Source organism: Pocillopora verrucosa, chromosome 2 (genome assembly GCF_036669915.1).
Source record: "Pocillopora verrucosa isolate sample1 chromosome 2, ASM3666991v2, whole genome shotgun sequence".
Taxonomy (NCBI): Eukaryota; Metazoa; Cnidaria; class Anthozoa; order Scleractinia; family Pocilloporidae; genus Pocillopora; species Pocillopora verrucosa.
This window is the reverse complement of record NC_089313.1, coordinates 634,275-650,875: the sequence shown is the minus strand read 5'-3', so window position 1 is coordinate 650,875 and position 16,601 is coordinate 634,275. Positions and strand designations below refer to the sequence as shown.

General features: G+C 35.4%; 3 protein-coding genes across 3 annotated transcripts; 2 read left to right on the top strand and 1 right to left on the bottom strand.

The window, feature by feature from the left end:
• The first annotated feature begins 300 nt into the window (after positions 1–300).
• LOC131782562 (serine/threonine-protein phosphatase 4 catalytic subunit B) lies at positions 301–7,462 on the top strand. The gene is made up of 13 exons (XM_059099308.2): positions 301–636; positions 817–888; positions 1,963–2,014; positions 2,266–2,316; positions 2,915–3,016; positions 3,126–3,188; positions 3,352–3,462; positions 3,711–3,761; positions 3,853–3,928; positions 4,373–4,440; positions 4,894–5,015; positions 5,344–5,422; positions 5,741–7,462. Exons 1-13 carry the CDS (start codon positions 611–613, stop codon positions 5,795–5,797), a joined length of 930 nt encoding a protein of 309 aa, XP_058955291.1. The 5' UTR covers positions 301–610; the 3' UTR covers positions 5,798–7,462.
• Positions 7,463–8,769: 1,307 nt separating this feature from the next.
• On the bottom strand, positions 8,770–11,564 carry LOC131782523 (elongin-B). The gene is made up of 3 exons (XM_059099260.2): positions 11,511–11,564; positions 11,129–11,372; positions 8,770–9,886 (listed from the first exon to the last, which is right to left on the bottom strand). Exons 1-3 carry the CDS (start codon positions 11,526–11,528, stop codon positions 9,783–9,785), a joined length of 366 nt encoding a protein of 121 aa, XP_058955243.2. The 5' UTR covers positions 11,529–11,564; the 3' UTR covers positions 8,770–9,782.
• Positions 11,565–11,600: 36 nt separating this feature from the next.
• On the top strand, positions 11,601–16,384 carry LOC131782511 (E3 ubiquitin-protein ligase RNF185-like). Its single transcript, XM_059099247.2, has 7 exons — positions 11,601–11,789; positions 11,935–11,953; positions 13,222–13,334; positions 13,892–13,946; positions 14,835–14,918; positions 15,026–15,053; positions 15,407–16,384. The coding sequence occupies exons 1-7, from the start codon at positions 11,638–11,640 to the stop codon at positions 15,502–15,504; spliced, it is 549 nt and encodes a 182-aa protein (XP_058955230.1). The 5' UTR covers positions 11,601–11,637; the 3' UTR covers positions 15,505–16,384.
• Positions 16,385–16,601: the final 217 nt, after the last annotated feature.

Here is a 16,601-nt window from a genome sequence, read left to right as displayed (position 1 = left end):
CAGTTTCTCTAAATACCCTCTCTAATGATAATAATATCAGCCGATCGACGAGATGTTGCTTCAACTCCTCGCCGAAACTTAGCTAAATTTTTCTTCATAGACTTTCTTCAAGTCAGTAATTACTTAAATCCTAAGGAAATTCCGTTTTTTAGTTCTCTGTTTCTGATTTCCATTCCGTTGAAAAACAAGTTTGAATGGTGTGAATGGGTGGTTCTAACGCCAGTTTCGCGCCAAACAAAGCGTCATTACAGATGGCCCGTTTCGTAATAAACCACGTGACTTACAGATTGCGCGGCTTTATAGTATGACATGGCGGCCATGAAGCATTGGACCTTTACGTAACACAAATTTGACAGTTTTTTTTGCATGCCATTTTGGTGAATTAATCCAAGTCAAACGGAGAAACCTTAAGTAGCTTTCAATGTAATCAGCTTCTTTCTCCTTTCGAGAAAAAAATCCAAAAGTTCCTTATTTTAGTGTGCTGATCACAAGACTCTTCTGAGCTACGGAGAAAACTGTCTCGATCGGTGAACTTTCTAAAATACAGCAGCTTTAAATCAGAACAAAGTCAGGTTAGTTGACGAACCTAATACACAGAGGCGAAGATAAAATGACAGATTGCAGCGATCTGGACAGGTAAGCTTTCGTTTGAGGATGACACGTTGTTTACACTATATTCATGAGGTATATATTTCGGTAACTTTCCGACTTGTACTGTCTTCAAGAACTCTTTGATCACTCACATCTTGAGACATTTAAATCTTTGGAGTGCCTTTCAATTGAATTAATATTCGTGGACCCCCTTTTCTGCTGCAGACAAATTGACAAGCTGAGGCGATGCGAACTTATTACAGAGAAAGAAGTGAAGCAGTTGTGTGCTAAAGCAAGGTTTGTATACTATATTTTGCAGTGATTTCATTTTCTCTTAATTTTATGATTTCGTTCGCTTGGAGTAGAAAGGAGAATGAAAGTTTTTGGAAGTCAGGTTGTCTGTTGGAACTTGTTCCCAGACCTACATCCTGTAGCCTTTTGCCCTCATTTAGGAAATAATTTAGACAAGAGATTCGAGGGAGCAATAAACGGAAATAGCAAATGAAACTTGTCCATGCGTGCTTCCAGAAAGTATTAATTTCCCTACAAATTAACCTTCCTGTCCATTAGTGTGTAAGAATGAATGTTTTCCTCACGATATCCAGTTACTTTTAAACAGAGAGGTGATGAAAAGTAGGAAAATTGTATATGAGGGGTTTTCCTTGGATTTCACACAAAATTCTCAGATAAAGAATTGAAAGAAATGTTTTGTGAACTTGTTGAGAATTGATGTTTAGATGTGGGGAGTGAAAGAGTTGAAGGACTAGACCACCCCCCTTCTGGGCCAGAATATCCATTCTTACTTCCAGCCCCTCAAATACACTTAAATTTAATGTCAAGAAGTTTTTAAATGCTGTAACAGGCTGTATTTGTTTTTTCTTAAATTGATCCTAACATCTCATGCAAGGAACTACTCTCTGGACAATTTCCTTAACCCTTTAGCTCCCAAAAGTGATTAACATGGAACTTTTTCCTATAATATCCACACATTATCCTGCAAATAGGTATTGAGAAAACTCCAACTTAACAGGTTGAAGTTGTTATCTTGATCTAACACTTACTTCTCATAACTGATTTACAAGAAAATGTGTTAGATAGGAGAATTTACAGTCAGATCTTGCAAGTTAAAGGGTAAATAGCCAGCTAAGAAAATTATGGTAGCTGCTTGTCAATTGACTCCATTTTCATGTATATTCAGTTGTGTTGGGGGCTGGTTAAGGTGGTTATTAAAATAAAACTTTTGTTATTATTCAAATTGCTTTTGAATATTTTCTTTTATCACTGAATACAAGTAATCTCCAACACAGAGAGTTACTGAGTTACCTAGTAAGTACATGTATGGCTTTGATTAATTTCTTACTTCCATTACAGGGAAATCCTGGTTGAAGAATCGAATGTCCAAAGGGTGGACTCTCCAGTCACTGTAAGTTCTTGTGGTTGTTTACTTGTGTAGTGTGGTACTAGTACTCTTAAAATTTATCATAATTTACATGTTTTCATCGTCTGTGAAAGGTTGTTTATTTTAAACTTACTTTTGTGTGGCTTAGTTAAATTTTTTTTTTAAACTGATTCTGAGGTATTGAATCATAACAATAAGTACACTCTGCATACATTTTCACCAATACTACTGCAGTGAATTTATAGCTGAGAAAATGTGTTTTGTTTTTTTCCAAGGTATGTGGTGACATTCATGGACAATTTTATGACTTAAAAGAACTTTTTAAGGTACACAATTAATTTTGATTGCATTATGTGGTGTTTTGCTCATCAAAGCTAGGAAAGTATTAGACAACATCTCCTTGGTCAGGAAAACCATGATTTTTTTCCTTATTTTTTCCACACTAATCTACATGATTCAAACTAGTTTTGTCTACAATAGCCTTGTGACACTTAATTGATATTTGTTATTCTTCTTATTTTGTTGTTGTTACTATTTCTATTTTTATTGTTACAGTTTTGACAAAAAAAGATAACATCTCCCTGAATTTTACCAATTATTTGTTGTTGAAGCTGTTGTTTTGTTAGTACTTTTTTTTTCATATGTTTAATGAATCAATCCCCAGTAAAGTCCACTGAAACTCATAATTTTCCTACTAAGAACTACGGTAGTAACAGATAATGGGATTTGATCTTCCTCAGTTCTTTTTTTATCTGTTTAGACCTGGGTTTCATGTAGGTACATGCAGTGACTAAGTGAGCACTACAACGTATAACATATTAAAGCTGTGTTCTTTGATGCTTTGAAGGAGTTAGCCAAAAAATATTTTGTCAGTTGTTTAGAAAATGTGCAGGTTACAATTGATATCTGAATCTCTTTTCACAGGTTGGAGGTGATGTGCCAGACACAAATTACCTTTTTATGGGAGACTTTGTGGACAGAGGATTTTACAGTGTAGAAACATTTCTATTACTTTTAGCTTTAAAGGTGGGTAATAATGCTTAAATTTGAAAACAATTATCTGATCTCATTTCTTAGAGAAGTTGTCATTATGTCATAGTTTACAGAATATTGACTCTGTTTCTCCTTCTTGAAGGTACGATATCCTGACAGAATAACATTAATCAGAGGAAACCATGAGAGTAGGCAGATAACACAGGTTTGTTGACACTGGTCATTAATATTAAGATCAAACCACAGGATGAACTTTTCATAAGAATTTCTTCAGGTTTATTAGTAAATCTTATCATGTAATTTTGCCTTATAACAAACAAGTTATTAATGAAATGCATCACCTTTCATCCAATTTATGTTATCTTTAGGTTTATGGGTTCTATGATGAATGCTTAAAGAAGTATGGCTCGATAACAGTGTGGAGATATTGCACAGAAATATTCGACTATCTTAGTTTGTCTGCAATCATTGATGATAGGGTGAGTGTGTTCTTGCTGTAATGCATGTGCTTCTTTGTAGCTTATTGAAATAGTTTAAAATTGAGTTTTTGTTCTGTTGTTAGATTGTCTCTCATTTCAGTGCCACATATGGACTTGTTTATATAAAACGTCTTTTTGCTCTTTTGATTGATCTAATGTGTAAAGTTAAACAAATTGTAAGTTTCCTTACCTACTAATATATTGTTTATTTCCATAATCTTACAGAAGTCATCTTTTAATTTTCCCAGATTTTTTGTGTTCATGGTGGTCTTTCTCCATCCATTACTACCTTAGATCAGGTAACAAATAAATTGGTTTTACCTACACACTGTAGCTGTTTTTCGGAAATTTTACTATCTTTAGAAAAGTGACGTATGAGTTTTTCACTAGATAAGGGCGATTGACCGCAAGCAGGAAGTACCACATGATGGCCCCATGTGTGATTTGCTTTGGTCAGACCCAGAAGGTATTCACTCTGATCTTTTACTTTGTATACCTTGTTACACAGTTTTGGCAGTATAAACCTTAGCTCTTTTTGGAATTTTTTTGTTTGATGGTAGACAGCATACTGAGTAAGAAGTATTAACTTTGAATCCTTAAAATAAAGCCCAGTTGGTGTCATTATAATAGTAGGGGTACATGAAATAACACCTGGGGTGACTATAGATAGATTCCTAGATTCTCCCTACAAATTCCCTTGTGTTCCTTTGTGAAATAGAAGGAGAAGTAGATGTTTATCCAAAGTAAGCAAGTGATTGAGCAAGTAGTCTTAATTTAACAAGGGAGACAATAGACAATAAAAAACCTGATGAACTCATGGCCCTCAGGGTTTCACTCCACGCAGCCATCCCTTCAATTATTATTTTTACCTTTTTGACTAATGTTGCTTTCTTGCATGTTTCTTCATTAGATACACAAGGTTGGGGAGTAAGTCCTAGAGGTGCTGGATATCTGTTTGGCAGTGATGTTGTCACTCAGGTACAGTAGCCCCTGTATTTGTAGTCCTATTTATGTTTGCCTTTGTGTTACTTCTTAGATGCCACAGTTACTGTAAACAGTGACACATATGTTGTGGTGAATTTCCATCCCTTTGTATTTTTACAGCACATCTGTTAACATGTGGGGATTATGCTGGCTTTAAAAGTATAAGATATAGTAGTTTTAGAGACAATTTACATTTCTGGGTAGCCTTTTTCCATAGGAAAAATTAAATAAAACATCTCTGTAGGTTGTCCTTCAGTAGCATTTTGAAAGCATCACCATGGATAATAAGGATATTAAATAAAATATTTCAACTTTCCTTTCATTTCTGAGCTAATTTGTGTACTTTCAAACTACTGCACTCCAGCGTAATTTGATGTGATTTGTACCATTAATCAGTCAGTTAGGACTCTTTTTTTATTTGCTTCTAATCAACTTCTCATTGTTTAGTTTAATGCAGCAAATGACATTGACTTGATCTGTCGAGCTCATCAGCTGGTGATGGAAGGATACAAGTGGCATTTTAATGAGACAGTCCTCACTGTTTGGTCAGCGCCAAACTATTGCTACAGGTACAGGATATAGGTAGTGCCTTTTAGTCACCATGTGTGGGGGATACTCTCTTTATGCCAGCTGAATTAAAACAACTGATGCACATTGGAAAAATACTCAAGGTCTGACTATGTTTTACTACCAGTGAACTACATCAGTTTTAAGTGCTTTTAAAAGAGGAAGATTTAACAACAATCACTGTGATTGGGAATAAAAGGTCAGACAGCTGTCACACCAACACGACAGGTTTCATTAACTTACCTATCAGCTACTGACACTAATTTTTTTTTTAACGAAACTGTAATTGTATATTCAGGAGAAAAATTGAAAATTATCATTTTCTCGAAGGTGTGGGAATGTTGCAGCAATATTAGAACTGGATGAACATTTAAAAAGAGAATTCACAATATTTGAAGCAGCTCCTCAGGTAAGTATTAAAAGATCAATGACTAAGGTTATCTCAGCTAGACATAAATTATGAAAGTGAACAGGTCAGTATTTTACAAAAGGAAAAGAAATCCATCATACCTTTTATTATGGTTATTATCAGCAACAAAACAAACAGCCATGTGTAATGATAATGTAGAAAAGTTTGACATTTGAGTAACAGTTAAATAAATTTTACGTGTCTATTTAATTGAAATTCTTTGTCTGTCTAGTCAAATCAAACTCGAGCATATCTACATGGACATTCTAGGGCAGAAACATTACTTTATTTCTATTTTCCTTTTTTTTTTACTCACAGGAGGTGAGAGGTATGCCAACCATTGCCAAAAAGCCTCAACCCGACTATTTTCTCTGAAGCTGTTTGTTTCTACTACAGCTGATCGACTGTGAACTACACCATATATAATGATTGGCAGGAACAGTAATTTTATATCAGTCTTGTATATCAGTCACATATGTTAGAGGATTAATTTATTGAAATAATTACTCAATTTTTGTTTGCTCATACTTCTGGAGTTAACATAGAATTGTATGTGGAGTAAATTATATGACAGCTATCTTTGTATTTCTCATGGAGAACTGAGCACAGAATCCAACCCTTTCACTCCCAAGATGTATATACCAATTCTCCAAACTGTTTGCCATACCTTGCCTGCCTATAATCTTTGTGAGATAAACTATCATCCCCTTGTTGCTGATTTTTCTTTAATTCTTGTCACTGTTCTGCCTGAAAATGTCCTTACAATGTAGGGACAGATTCAAATCAGTTTTTTTTTTTCTTGGGAGTGCAAGGGTGTAACTCTCAGAGCCTGTTGAACAGATCAGAAAGGAATCAAAGCAGACCTTTGAGAATACTGGTGTCATTCAACTGCATAGAAACATAGCTTAATGTAATTTGCCACGGGATAAAATCACTGTTCTCTTAAGTTATCTTAAATTTATTGTTAGGGTATGATCCTCAATAGTTTAACTTAGTTATTGGGATTTTGAAAACTTGAGTAGGTATTACCTAATAATTTAACCACAACTGTCTAGTGGGGAATTCAGCATGTAGCTGTTAACTTTCAGATCAATATTTAAACCAAGTTCAAAGCTTGTTAATTTAGGTTTTCTAGGAAATGGTTCCTTTATTTGGTGGGAAACAGCCTTTGGAGGTGAAACTATGGTGCCTTTCTGTGAATATATTATTTACTACTCTAAAATTTAACTTCAGTTTCTTCTTTGTTCACTTCATGAAAAATGAAGTGCAACTTCTGTAATAACCATTTCCCATTACAAGTTTTAAATGTGATCCAAAAGTGTTTGTGATGAAGAAAGTCCAAGCAAGTTAAATGTGTTGATGTGAATAACATGAATAAACTTGTGTTATGGGCATGTTGGTCACACAAGCGCAATTTGTTCAAGTCTTTTGATAACGTGTGCTCATAGACTGAGTGAAAGGGTTGGAAATTAAAATTTTAAACAATTAGTTGAAGGTCATGATATAAAAACAAGTGCAGGGGGGGTGTACTTCATGACCAAGATTGAAATAAATCCTGTCTCCCCAAACATTACTCAGTCAATAAGCATATTAACTGCTGCTCTTTCTCTTTCTTCTTTCCGTCAGCATCTCATGGGGCTGTACACCTCTTTTTTGGCCTTTCTTATGCTATTGCGTATGGTCCTTGTATAGGGATTTTTGTCTAGGGTTTTTCAAGGAAAACACACCTGGTGAAGGAGGGTGGATATGATAAATGATAAAACCAGTTAATTTTGGGCTAATTTTCTCTTGTTTATTAATCCAAGGGCCATTTTCTTAGCTTCCTGAGCATGGCAATGATTTAAATATTACATGAGAATTGTGTGAATCAACAATCATGCCTAAACTGTTAATTAATCCCATTAATTTTGTGCTGATCATCATTACTGTAGCCAGGCCTGTTAAGTTTCCTTATTATGAGAAGAGTTTTAGAATTATTCATGTTGTAATTTACTGTGAACTATATCACTTACATCTATAAAATCTTTTATTTAACACAAATCTCTGGTGTCACTTGCTCTGGTTTATTTTATTTTTATTTATTTATTTAACCCTTTCACTCCCACAAGTGACCAAGAGAGAATTCCTCTTTACAATATCAATACAATATCAAGCAGGCAAGTGATGAGAATAGAGAAGAATGTCAATCATGGGATTATTAGTTGATCCAATACCAAATTCTCTGAACTAACATCATAAGAATTGTATGGCAGATAGTAAGGAGAATTACAAATTAGATCTTGGGAGTGAAAGGGTTAATGGATTTTTACAAGTACAAGTACAGGTGCATAACAATAGGACACAAGTCCCCTACTTGGTTAAGACACCCACACCCACCACCCATCCCACCCCAGGGAAGGACATCCACCACACAGTAATCTCGTGCGTGGGAAATTAACGTCTCCTACCCCTGCAGGAGAAGGGGCCTACGGTTTTACGTCCTATCTGAGAAAACAAAGCAATGTGAGTGAAGCGTCTTGCTTAAGGACACAATGTCATGCCCCAGCCAGGACTTGGACCCGGGCCATCCAACCCAGAGTCCAGCACACTGACCACTAGACCACTCATGCCTCACTATGGTTCTATTTTGTCCAGTCCCTTTTCATACTTTAGGGATGTTTTCCTGGGGAAATGTTTGTGCAAATAGAGGACAAGTTGAAAAATCTCTAAAGATTAAAGCTTGCAAACACACTACACCTACTTTACTGTGAGAGCTGACCACTTGCAGGAGTGGATATGGAGTGAGTGAAGGCCATCCTCTCAGAGCTGGTACTCTTGTAAACTTTAAATGTTGTACAACTTTCAGTTACCTTTTTCAGGACTTTATTTTTGCATGGCCAACAACTAAGCCTTTACACCCTATCAGCAGCATCTATTTTCTCCTTACACTCCTCTTTACATTTCCTTGGTACTGACAAGGAGAATTTGTGTAACAATCAAAGCTTCTTTTAAGTGTAGGTTTGAGATTATTTCCTTTGTTATTGTAACTTAATGTTTGATTCAGGGGTGATATTTGTTGGGAGAAATCAGATGGTTATCACTCTTGGGGGTTGGAGGATTAAATGGTGGTTTCAAAAGAGAGAAATAATCCTTTAGTCAAGATATTCCTTGCTATGTTCTCAGAAATATCACTTTCAGTCTTTTTTGTTTTTTTTTTTTTTTTGTGGCATTCCACCCTTATGAATGATTATCTTGAATTCAATGAATTTCAAGGTTTTCTATGACCCATTTAAACCCTTTCTGTGCCAGTGACTTTCATGGTATGGGAGCAAACATGAATGATAGATTGCCACATAAAAAGACATTCCTTCAAAAGAAATATGTTTATTTACAAACAAAAAAACAAACAAAATAATGAAACCAGTACAACTCAATTAAAATAAAATATCAGACTTAATCCTGACTTGAAAATACACTCTTAGATAGGGAAGATATTGGAAAGATACTAGAAAAATATGCCTGCCAGTTTCATACATAGATGATTTATAAATCCTTCACCCTTTAACTCCCAAGATCTGATTGTCAATTCTCCCCTCCAGCTGCTACACATTTCCTTGTAAATAAGTCACATGAATTTGGTGTTAGATCAAGACTACTAACTTCTACCTGATAAGTTTGAGTATTCTCATCACATGTTGGTTGGATTATGTGTGGATGTTATAGGGAGAAGTTGCGTGTTAATCACTTATGGGAGTTAAAGGGTTAAACAAGAAAATGATGAAATCACCAAACAAACACTTATTACACAGCTAGAACAAATTTTACTAGACACAAAACCACTACTTTAAATTTCAAATCAACAATGAACTACAGATTAATGATGTTTTCAGACATTTTAGTTTAGATCAGCAAGATTTAGTTAAGTATCAGTTCAACAGGGAAATAGCAAATAAATTACACATTCATCAAAACATTAAAAGCGAGCTCTTTACCATGTTATGGCCAAAATTGCACTAGGTTGTCTTTGCATTACCAAAATATTTGGACTGTAGAATTATTACATTCTTTTTTTTTTTTAATAAAACTGAAGATCTGTTGTTAGCTGGTACTGCCATGACTGACTAAACCAGGGTTTTTTTCCTAAATATCCAAGAACATTTCTTTACCAGTCACTTAATCGACATTACTTCAAATCTATGGATGGGAATTTGTAAACCAGAAAGTTAAATATATAATAGTAATGATCCTTTCATCACACAAGGCTTTGGCCAGTTTGTTGTAATCTAAGTTTGTCAACAATGGCGCTAAAGTTGCAACTAGTTTGTGAGATTGAGTATGAGTTGATCTACAAAAAAAAGAATCATACTTTAGGAAATAACATTTATGAGCCATCACTGTTAGAAACAGTCTCCTGGGGTTTCATCACATCTGGCAATTCAGGTGGGGTGGAATGAGGAGCGATCACAACTGGTTCAAACTCTCCATCTGAAACACAGGGATAACAAGGTATTTAGCTTAATCAACATCCACAGCCTCATAATATTCGATGTTTCGTTTATTTCATCTTATTTACTCACATGCACTTCAGACATTGCTGATCCCAACAGCATGCACAACCCATGTCACATATGGAACTAGTAATGGCAAAACTCAACACAGAGTTCACTGTAGCTCAGTGGTTGAGCATCAGAACATGAAATCTCAAGGTCTAGGGTTTGATTCCTTTTGGAAGGGAGGGATAGGCCAGGTTCAACCCCATATTTTCATTATTTGTTTTCTATAATTTCTTAAATCACAGTTTACCCCATGGATTAAGCAGCTCTTCATCATCCAAAGATCAAAATGTGATTCGTTTTAAGTGTAATTTGCAATCTTCAGCATTTGCTCTTTCAAGTGCCCATAACCTTCAGAAAAACTGTAGCAATGTAGACATAAGTTATATATACTAAAATCCAATCTCTGTTAACCCTTTGAGTCCCATACCTGATCAACATCTCAACTTTCCTTGTAATTTTAACACAATACTTAGCAGCCAGGCAATAAGAATTCTACATTTTATCGCCTAGAGAATTATTTTTTGAATTTTTACCAGAAAACGCTTTGGAAAGGTAAAAAATAACTCGATTACAGGATAAATCAAAGAGTTAAAAAATCACTAGATCATATTGTAATTCGAAGTCAACCTATCATTACGCTTAGAAGCAAGATTCCAGTTATATTTGTTGGACAAAGATGAATGATCTATGGTCAAATGACAACAAATATTGTAGAAATTGTCCTTGTCCCTAAAGTTATCTCTGAGATCTTCTCTGATCATCAGAATCGTCAAAGAGAAAGATACTGGACTGTTGATAATAGTGAGTAGTTGTACTTCCTTTCGTAATTTTCCTTGTCCACAAAAAAATGAAACAAAAAGCTTTATTTCCCTCCTAAAAATTAATTAACGAAATTTTGAAAAGGAGACCGTCAATAACGGACTCATTGTATGTATCGAAGTTAAAAGTTGACAATAAGTTAAGGACGATGATCACTCGAAAGCTATATACTAATCACTTCAACAAACATGATAAGCACGATGTCTATGCAAATCTGTCAACGAACAGATGCCGGAATAACAAGAACAACGGCAACAAATTAAAACGCTAGTATACAGTTAACACTCATCAATCATTAATATCGCTATAAGTTTCAGGACAACTAAATTTTGTACATTATCAACCAACGCACCTTCTCCTCTGAATGACAAGCTAATCAATGCCGGAGTTTGAGCTTTCGCGGTTTGGGTTGTAAAACCACAATCCTCCAGAGTTTTCGTATCATCCAGGACTTGATCATCTTTGTACAGCCTCTGATCTTCTGGAGCCTTCTTTAAGATGCCTTCGACCATTTTCTTTAGCTCGTAGACAGTTGTGGCTTCCTTACAATCAAGGAAGATTGTTGTCTTTTCACGACGCACCATCACAAAAATCTCCTATAAATCATAAACATTATAACTTATATCGACATCATTAGAAGTATATGATGTTATTTTACTTCTTATGGTTCTAGTACTGTAGAATCGCTTTCCATAAAGCGAACAAATCGAGGAGAAATATTTCTTTCTACTTACCATGATGGCGGTCGACATTGAGTCTACCCCAAGTTATGCCTCCGCGGAAAAAACCCGCCGCGCTATTCCCCAGTGTACCGTGACGTATCAGCATGAGACCCGTGAAAACATTGCAACAGAAAACAAGATGGCGACTTCGAATGAGGATGTAAACGATAGAACCTCTGCTGCTGGGGCCTCTAATAGCGAACAATCAAGTGCTAATGCAAATTTTGAATGTAACATTTGTCTCGACACCGCGAAAGATGCAGTTATCAGTTTCTGTGGACATTTATTTTGGTAAGAATTTTGTTTAGTTTGGGTGTATTTGCTGATGTGTAATAAGTATTGGTACTTTATATTCAGTTCTTTTTCCTCTTTTTATTCCCCTTTCGCTAACTGTTACACCGTAGAAAACTGAGAAATCTATTTTTCTCCCTTATAGCTGGCCATGTCTTCACAAGGTGAGTAACATAACTTTCAATTAAACCGTGTAAATTAAGTTATTTTTGGGAGAAAAGTAATTAATAATACTTTCCGTGAGCTGTGAATCACGCCGTCTTCACGTCGATTCAGGCAAATTTTCATGCCTTTTTCATGTTAAAACAGTGTGCTGATAGTATTTTACTTTCGCTCCATACTTACAAACAAGTTAAAATAGACATTTCATATCATTATATATTGGAAAAGTTGCAACTTGATTTATTCATGTGGATAGTTGTTACTCCTGTATAATTCAATTTACACCCATAACACTGAACTTGGCAGTCAACAGTCAATCTTTGGATATTAGCATACATCAGAATTGCTTCATTTGATTTTGTGAGCCTAAGTCTTGAGAAAAAAATGTCCTCAGGAATGTGATATTGAAAAAAATGAAAAGGAACAATCCTTGGAATCACTATTTGCAAACTGATTGGGGTGAGTTTCAAAGGAATGTTAACTGCTTGTCTCCTAATAGTATACTATGGCCATGGTACTAAGCCGATCAGCTGTTGTCTGAGCAGGTTAATTTAGTGTTATCGACTAAGTTGATAATGTAAATTGGCCATCATAAAGGGTATCAAAACTGACAATTTGAGCGTCAGCCATTCTCCAGAGCGAATGACAAAGGGCCAATGTCAAAACGTTAACTTTGAAACATTTTATGGTAGCCAATTTAGGCTATAAACTCAGTTGATAATACTAAATTACCCTGTTATAGTCTCCCACCGACCCAAAACCACAGTTTTTTTAGAAACTTACCCCCTTCATTGTGTAGTTTGAGCACCAGTATTGATTTTAAAAGTGAAGTGGATTAGTTGCTTGGTTCTTAACTACTTCTTGTCAATTTGATCAACTTCACTCAGAAACTTTGGATTTGACCTTCTTAAGGTATTCTAAATCATGAACATTTGTATGATAGTGTAGTTTGATCATTCAGATGAGTGTTGTCCTGAGAAGGACTGTTGTCGGTAGTGGTGACTGACATTTTGACAACCTGAGAGGAATTCATGATAAAAATGTGTCTTAAAATATGGTACAAGGAAAAATCTGAGTTTCCTTTTGAGAATTTGAACCATATTCCTTCAGATTTCACAGTCTAATGTGCTACTACCGAGATTCATAGAATATGGTGATGAATTTGGCTGAAACTAAGTTCACAGCAAGCTTTTCATCTTATAAGCAATGACCAAGTTCAAAATTCACCATTTTTCTTGATCTCGTGATATGCTCCTTTTTTGTTTTTCAGTGGCTAGAAACGCGGCCTAACAAATCAGTGTGCCCAGTTTGCAAGGCAGGTATTAGCAAAGATAAAGTCATTCCACTGTATGGTAGAGGAAGCACTAATCAGGAAGACCCCAGGTAAACTTGGACCCCATTATCCAAGCTGTCTGCCATACTTTTCTTTAAAGTTAGTATGTCAGTGCGACTGGCAGAAACCTCACAACTAGACTGACTGAATACAAATGAGCGATGAGGAAAGGTCTTGTCAACAATCACATTACTGAACATCACAGACCATGAACCACAATATTGACTTGGACTCTGCACAATGCCTCAGAGAATTTAGTGACATAAAAAAATATACCTTTGTAGATATTTCTCTTCTCTCCTATCCCATCTCTGTGGGACATTGTGCTGATATTGTGTGGGGAAATTACTTTTTAGTCATTCGAGATAGGGACTGAAAGCATTAAACATACCCTTTACGTAAATTAGTTAACTTTTTATTGCCTCTTTTTATTATTCTGTACACCAAAGTGGAGTTACTTGACATAAGCTGTGAACCATCATGCTCACTTGACTGCCCTACAAACAACTGTCATTAAAATTTTAGTGTGTAGCTCTCAATTCAATATTTGGTAACATTATACTAAGTAATTTCATTCAATAACATCACCATGTTTAACCTTTTAAAGAGAGAAAATGCCACCAAGACCTCAGGGAAGAAGACCAGAACCAGAAAATAATGGAGTAAGAACATCTACATTGAATTCAAGTAGTAGAGCTTTATTTTCTAGGTTCTAGCCCTCCATATGTTTTGATGAAAACCTTGAATAGGGTGGGATACCAATTCATAAACAGATGGTAGAGACCAAAATTACACAGTACAGTCTAAAAATGGACAATAGTGACCAAAATCAGATAGTCCTCTCCAAAAACAGACACTACAGTCCAAAATGGGAGTCTTCATTCTGAGAGCAGAAGGTAGTGTCTAAAATTGGATGGTGGTGTCCAAAAGCAGAGACTGTTGTAAACCCAAAAAGTATTGTTATTAGAGACAAGTGTCTGAAATAGTATGTTGTCATCTGAAAATTGAATGCCATGGTAAAAAATCAAAGAAAGTCATTGATTTTCTTTCAATTGAAAATAAATCCAAAAAATATGTATGAATCTAATACATGTATACTCTGAACACTCCCACTGACTAAGAAGAGCACATATAGTACATGTATGTGGGTAATTGTATTTATAAATTATTTAGAGAAAACAGAATGAGCAATTTTATAGTCCCACACAGTTATTGATCATTTTAAATATGCATGTTGATAGCATTTTTTGGGATGTTTCTGTTGGAAAAGGGACGGGAGGGTACCATCAGCTGTCCAAAATCAAAACTCTTGTCTTCAAAATCAGACTTGAGTACCAGAAAACAATTGGAATCATTGAAGTTGGAGGCACTGTCTAAAAGCAGACAGAAGAATGTAAAAGCAATTGTGTCCAAAGTGTGGCAGTACCGTCCAAAAATGGAAGCAAATTCCCAAATTCAGATGGTACCATCTGTAATAGGGAAGCAAGTGTCTAATATAGAATTAAATCATGTATGATTTGTAAATTTGAGTGTTGAATGTGATTTTTCAGGGCTTCCCAGGCTTTGGTGGATTTGGTGATGGATTTCAACTTTCATTTGGTATTGGTGCATTCCCATTTGCCTTCTTCTCAACGGTAAGCCTTACCTCATTTAATTTGAGACAGTACTTGTTATCATCTTTTTGCTGTATCAATATTAATGATCAAATAAAATTGCTTGATTATTTAATTATTCATTGCAGACATTTGGTGGCCAAGGGCAGACTGCAGGTGGGTTGTCGTATAATTGTTATAAAATGCATTATCTTAATTCAGGCAGAAGCGTATTTTAAAATTATCAGAACATACGTGGCTTGTTGTAACCAACCTTGGACCCAGCAGAAAGAAGTTTCTTCTAAAGAAAATTTGGCAAATGATACACCACAAAAATTAACTACCTTTCGCCCAAAGCATAAATTCCAACCAAGGCTTTCACTAATTTGAACCAAATTGTTGATCAGAAGGTAGCTGATGACTTAAAGTGAATAACATGTGTTTCCCTCTCTTGTGATCACCACTTCCCTACTTCAATGTTATTTACATGTATATTTGATGATTCATTAATCAATATCTTTTGTTAACAGCACCACCAGGATCACCTCAAGCAGAGGATGAGCAGTTTCTTTCCAAGCTGTTCCTTTGGGTTGCATTCTTGTTTATGTTTTGGCTTCTAATTGCATGATCGTTATGTAGCATATCCTTGTATTTAGTGGTAAGAGAGCAAGTTCAAGTCTCCTGAGCCAAATATCAGTGTCAATTGAAAATAGGAAAGAGCTATGTAGAGTGACCTGAACAGATTACACATCAGTAGACAGATGGATGGTAACTGACATCTTTGTTGAATGTGTTTCTCCAAAAAAGGTTCATGGGTCACCCTTGACTAAATCTAGGTGTGTTTTATTTTTGTGTTTTTATTTTGCAGATAAACTAGAAAGATAGCAACCTCATTACTCTGTTACAATGTGTACCTGTTAGGTTATGGTGAATTATATACTATTAAACTCTATGTTGTGGAGGGGAATTATATCAAGTTACATAGTGATGAAGGTCAAATAGTGTGCACTAAAGGGTTACAAACGAGATATAACATAATTACTGTGATAGCTCTTTCAAGTGTTAAGTGTGAGTGAATTAAATGCCATGAAATGCTGGCAACGTATCTCACGTCATATAGTGATGAAGGTTGACAAGTAGGAAATCAACATGGAAAGATAACAGGATTACTGTGATAGGTCTTTTCAGTGTTCAGTTAGACATACCATGTGTATTTTGATGAAGAGACAAATTGACCTAAATCTAATAGTTATTACATAGCAGTAAAGGTTCCTCAAAAGAGCAGGGAATTTTACTGGTGGATACCACAGATTCATAGTGAAATAACTGCATATTAAGTGCTTATAGACTGATATTGTTATTTAACCAACTGACAGACTTGAAAGCAGACAATCGGAATGCACTAAAATTAGCTGAACTTTTTCTGACAATTGTCTAACAGTTCTTATGAAAAAGCTGTACTTCAGCTACCACAGATACAAATAGAATAAAGTTTTTAATGGATCTAAGTTTGTGATATGTTTAAGAGGACAAGTTTGGTATGGTCTGTAACAGAAAAAATCCTCAGGGGGGAAGGATGGGTTGGGCATCAGAAATTCCTATTGGTTTCAAAAAAGTATAACAACACTCAGCTAATCACGCTCTTTCTAACACGCTCTAAATTGTCTTTAAAATCCTCTGTAGCTGACATAAGTGTGAATGAATATTTGAAAAATAGAAATTGGT

Bases quoted from the DNA above. Each gene is read 5' to 3' on its own strand.
- LOC131782562 (XM_059099308.2), top strand. From the start codon at position 611: ATGACAGATTGCAGCGATCTGGACAG. The intron at 889-1,962 runs GTTTGTATACTA...CTTCCATTACAG, and splicing joins CAGTTGTGTGCTAAAGCAAG to GGAAATCCTGGTTGAAGAAT. The intron at 5,423-5,740 runs GTAAGTATTAAA...TTTTACTCACAG, and splicing joins TATTTGAAGCAGCTCCTCAG to GAGGTGAGAGGTATGCCAAC.
- LOC131782511 (XM_059099247.2), top strand. From the start codon at position 11,638: ATGGCGACTTCGAATGAGGATGTAAACGATAGAACCTCTGCTGCTGGG. The intron at 13,335-13,891 runs GTAAACTTGGAC...AACCTTTTAAAG, and splicing joins ACTAATCAGGAAGACCCCAG to AGAGAAAATGCCACCAAGAC. The intron at 13,947-14,834 runs GTAAGAACATCT...GTGATTTTTCAG, and splicing joins CAGAACCAGAAAATAATGGA to GGCTTCCCAGGCTTTGGTGG.
- LOC131782523 (XM_059099260.2), bottom strand. The intron at 9,887-11,128 runs GTGCGTTGGTTG...CCTGTGTTTCAG, and splicing joins CTTGTCATTCAGAGGAGAAG to ATGGAGAGTTTGAACCAGTT.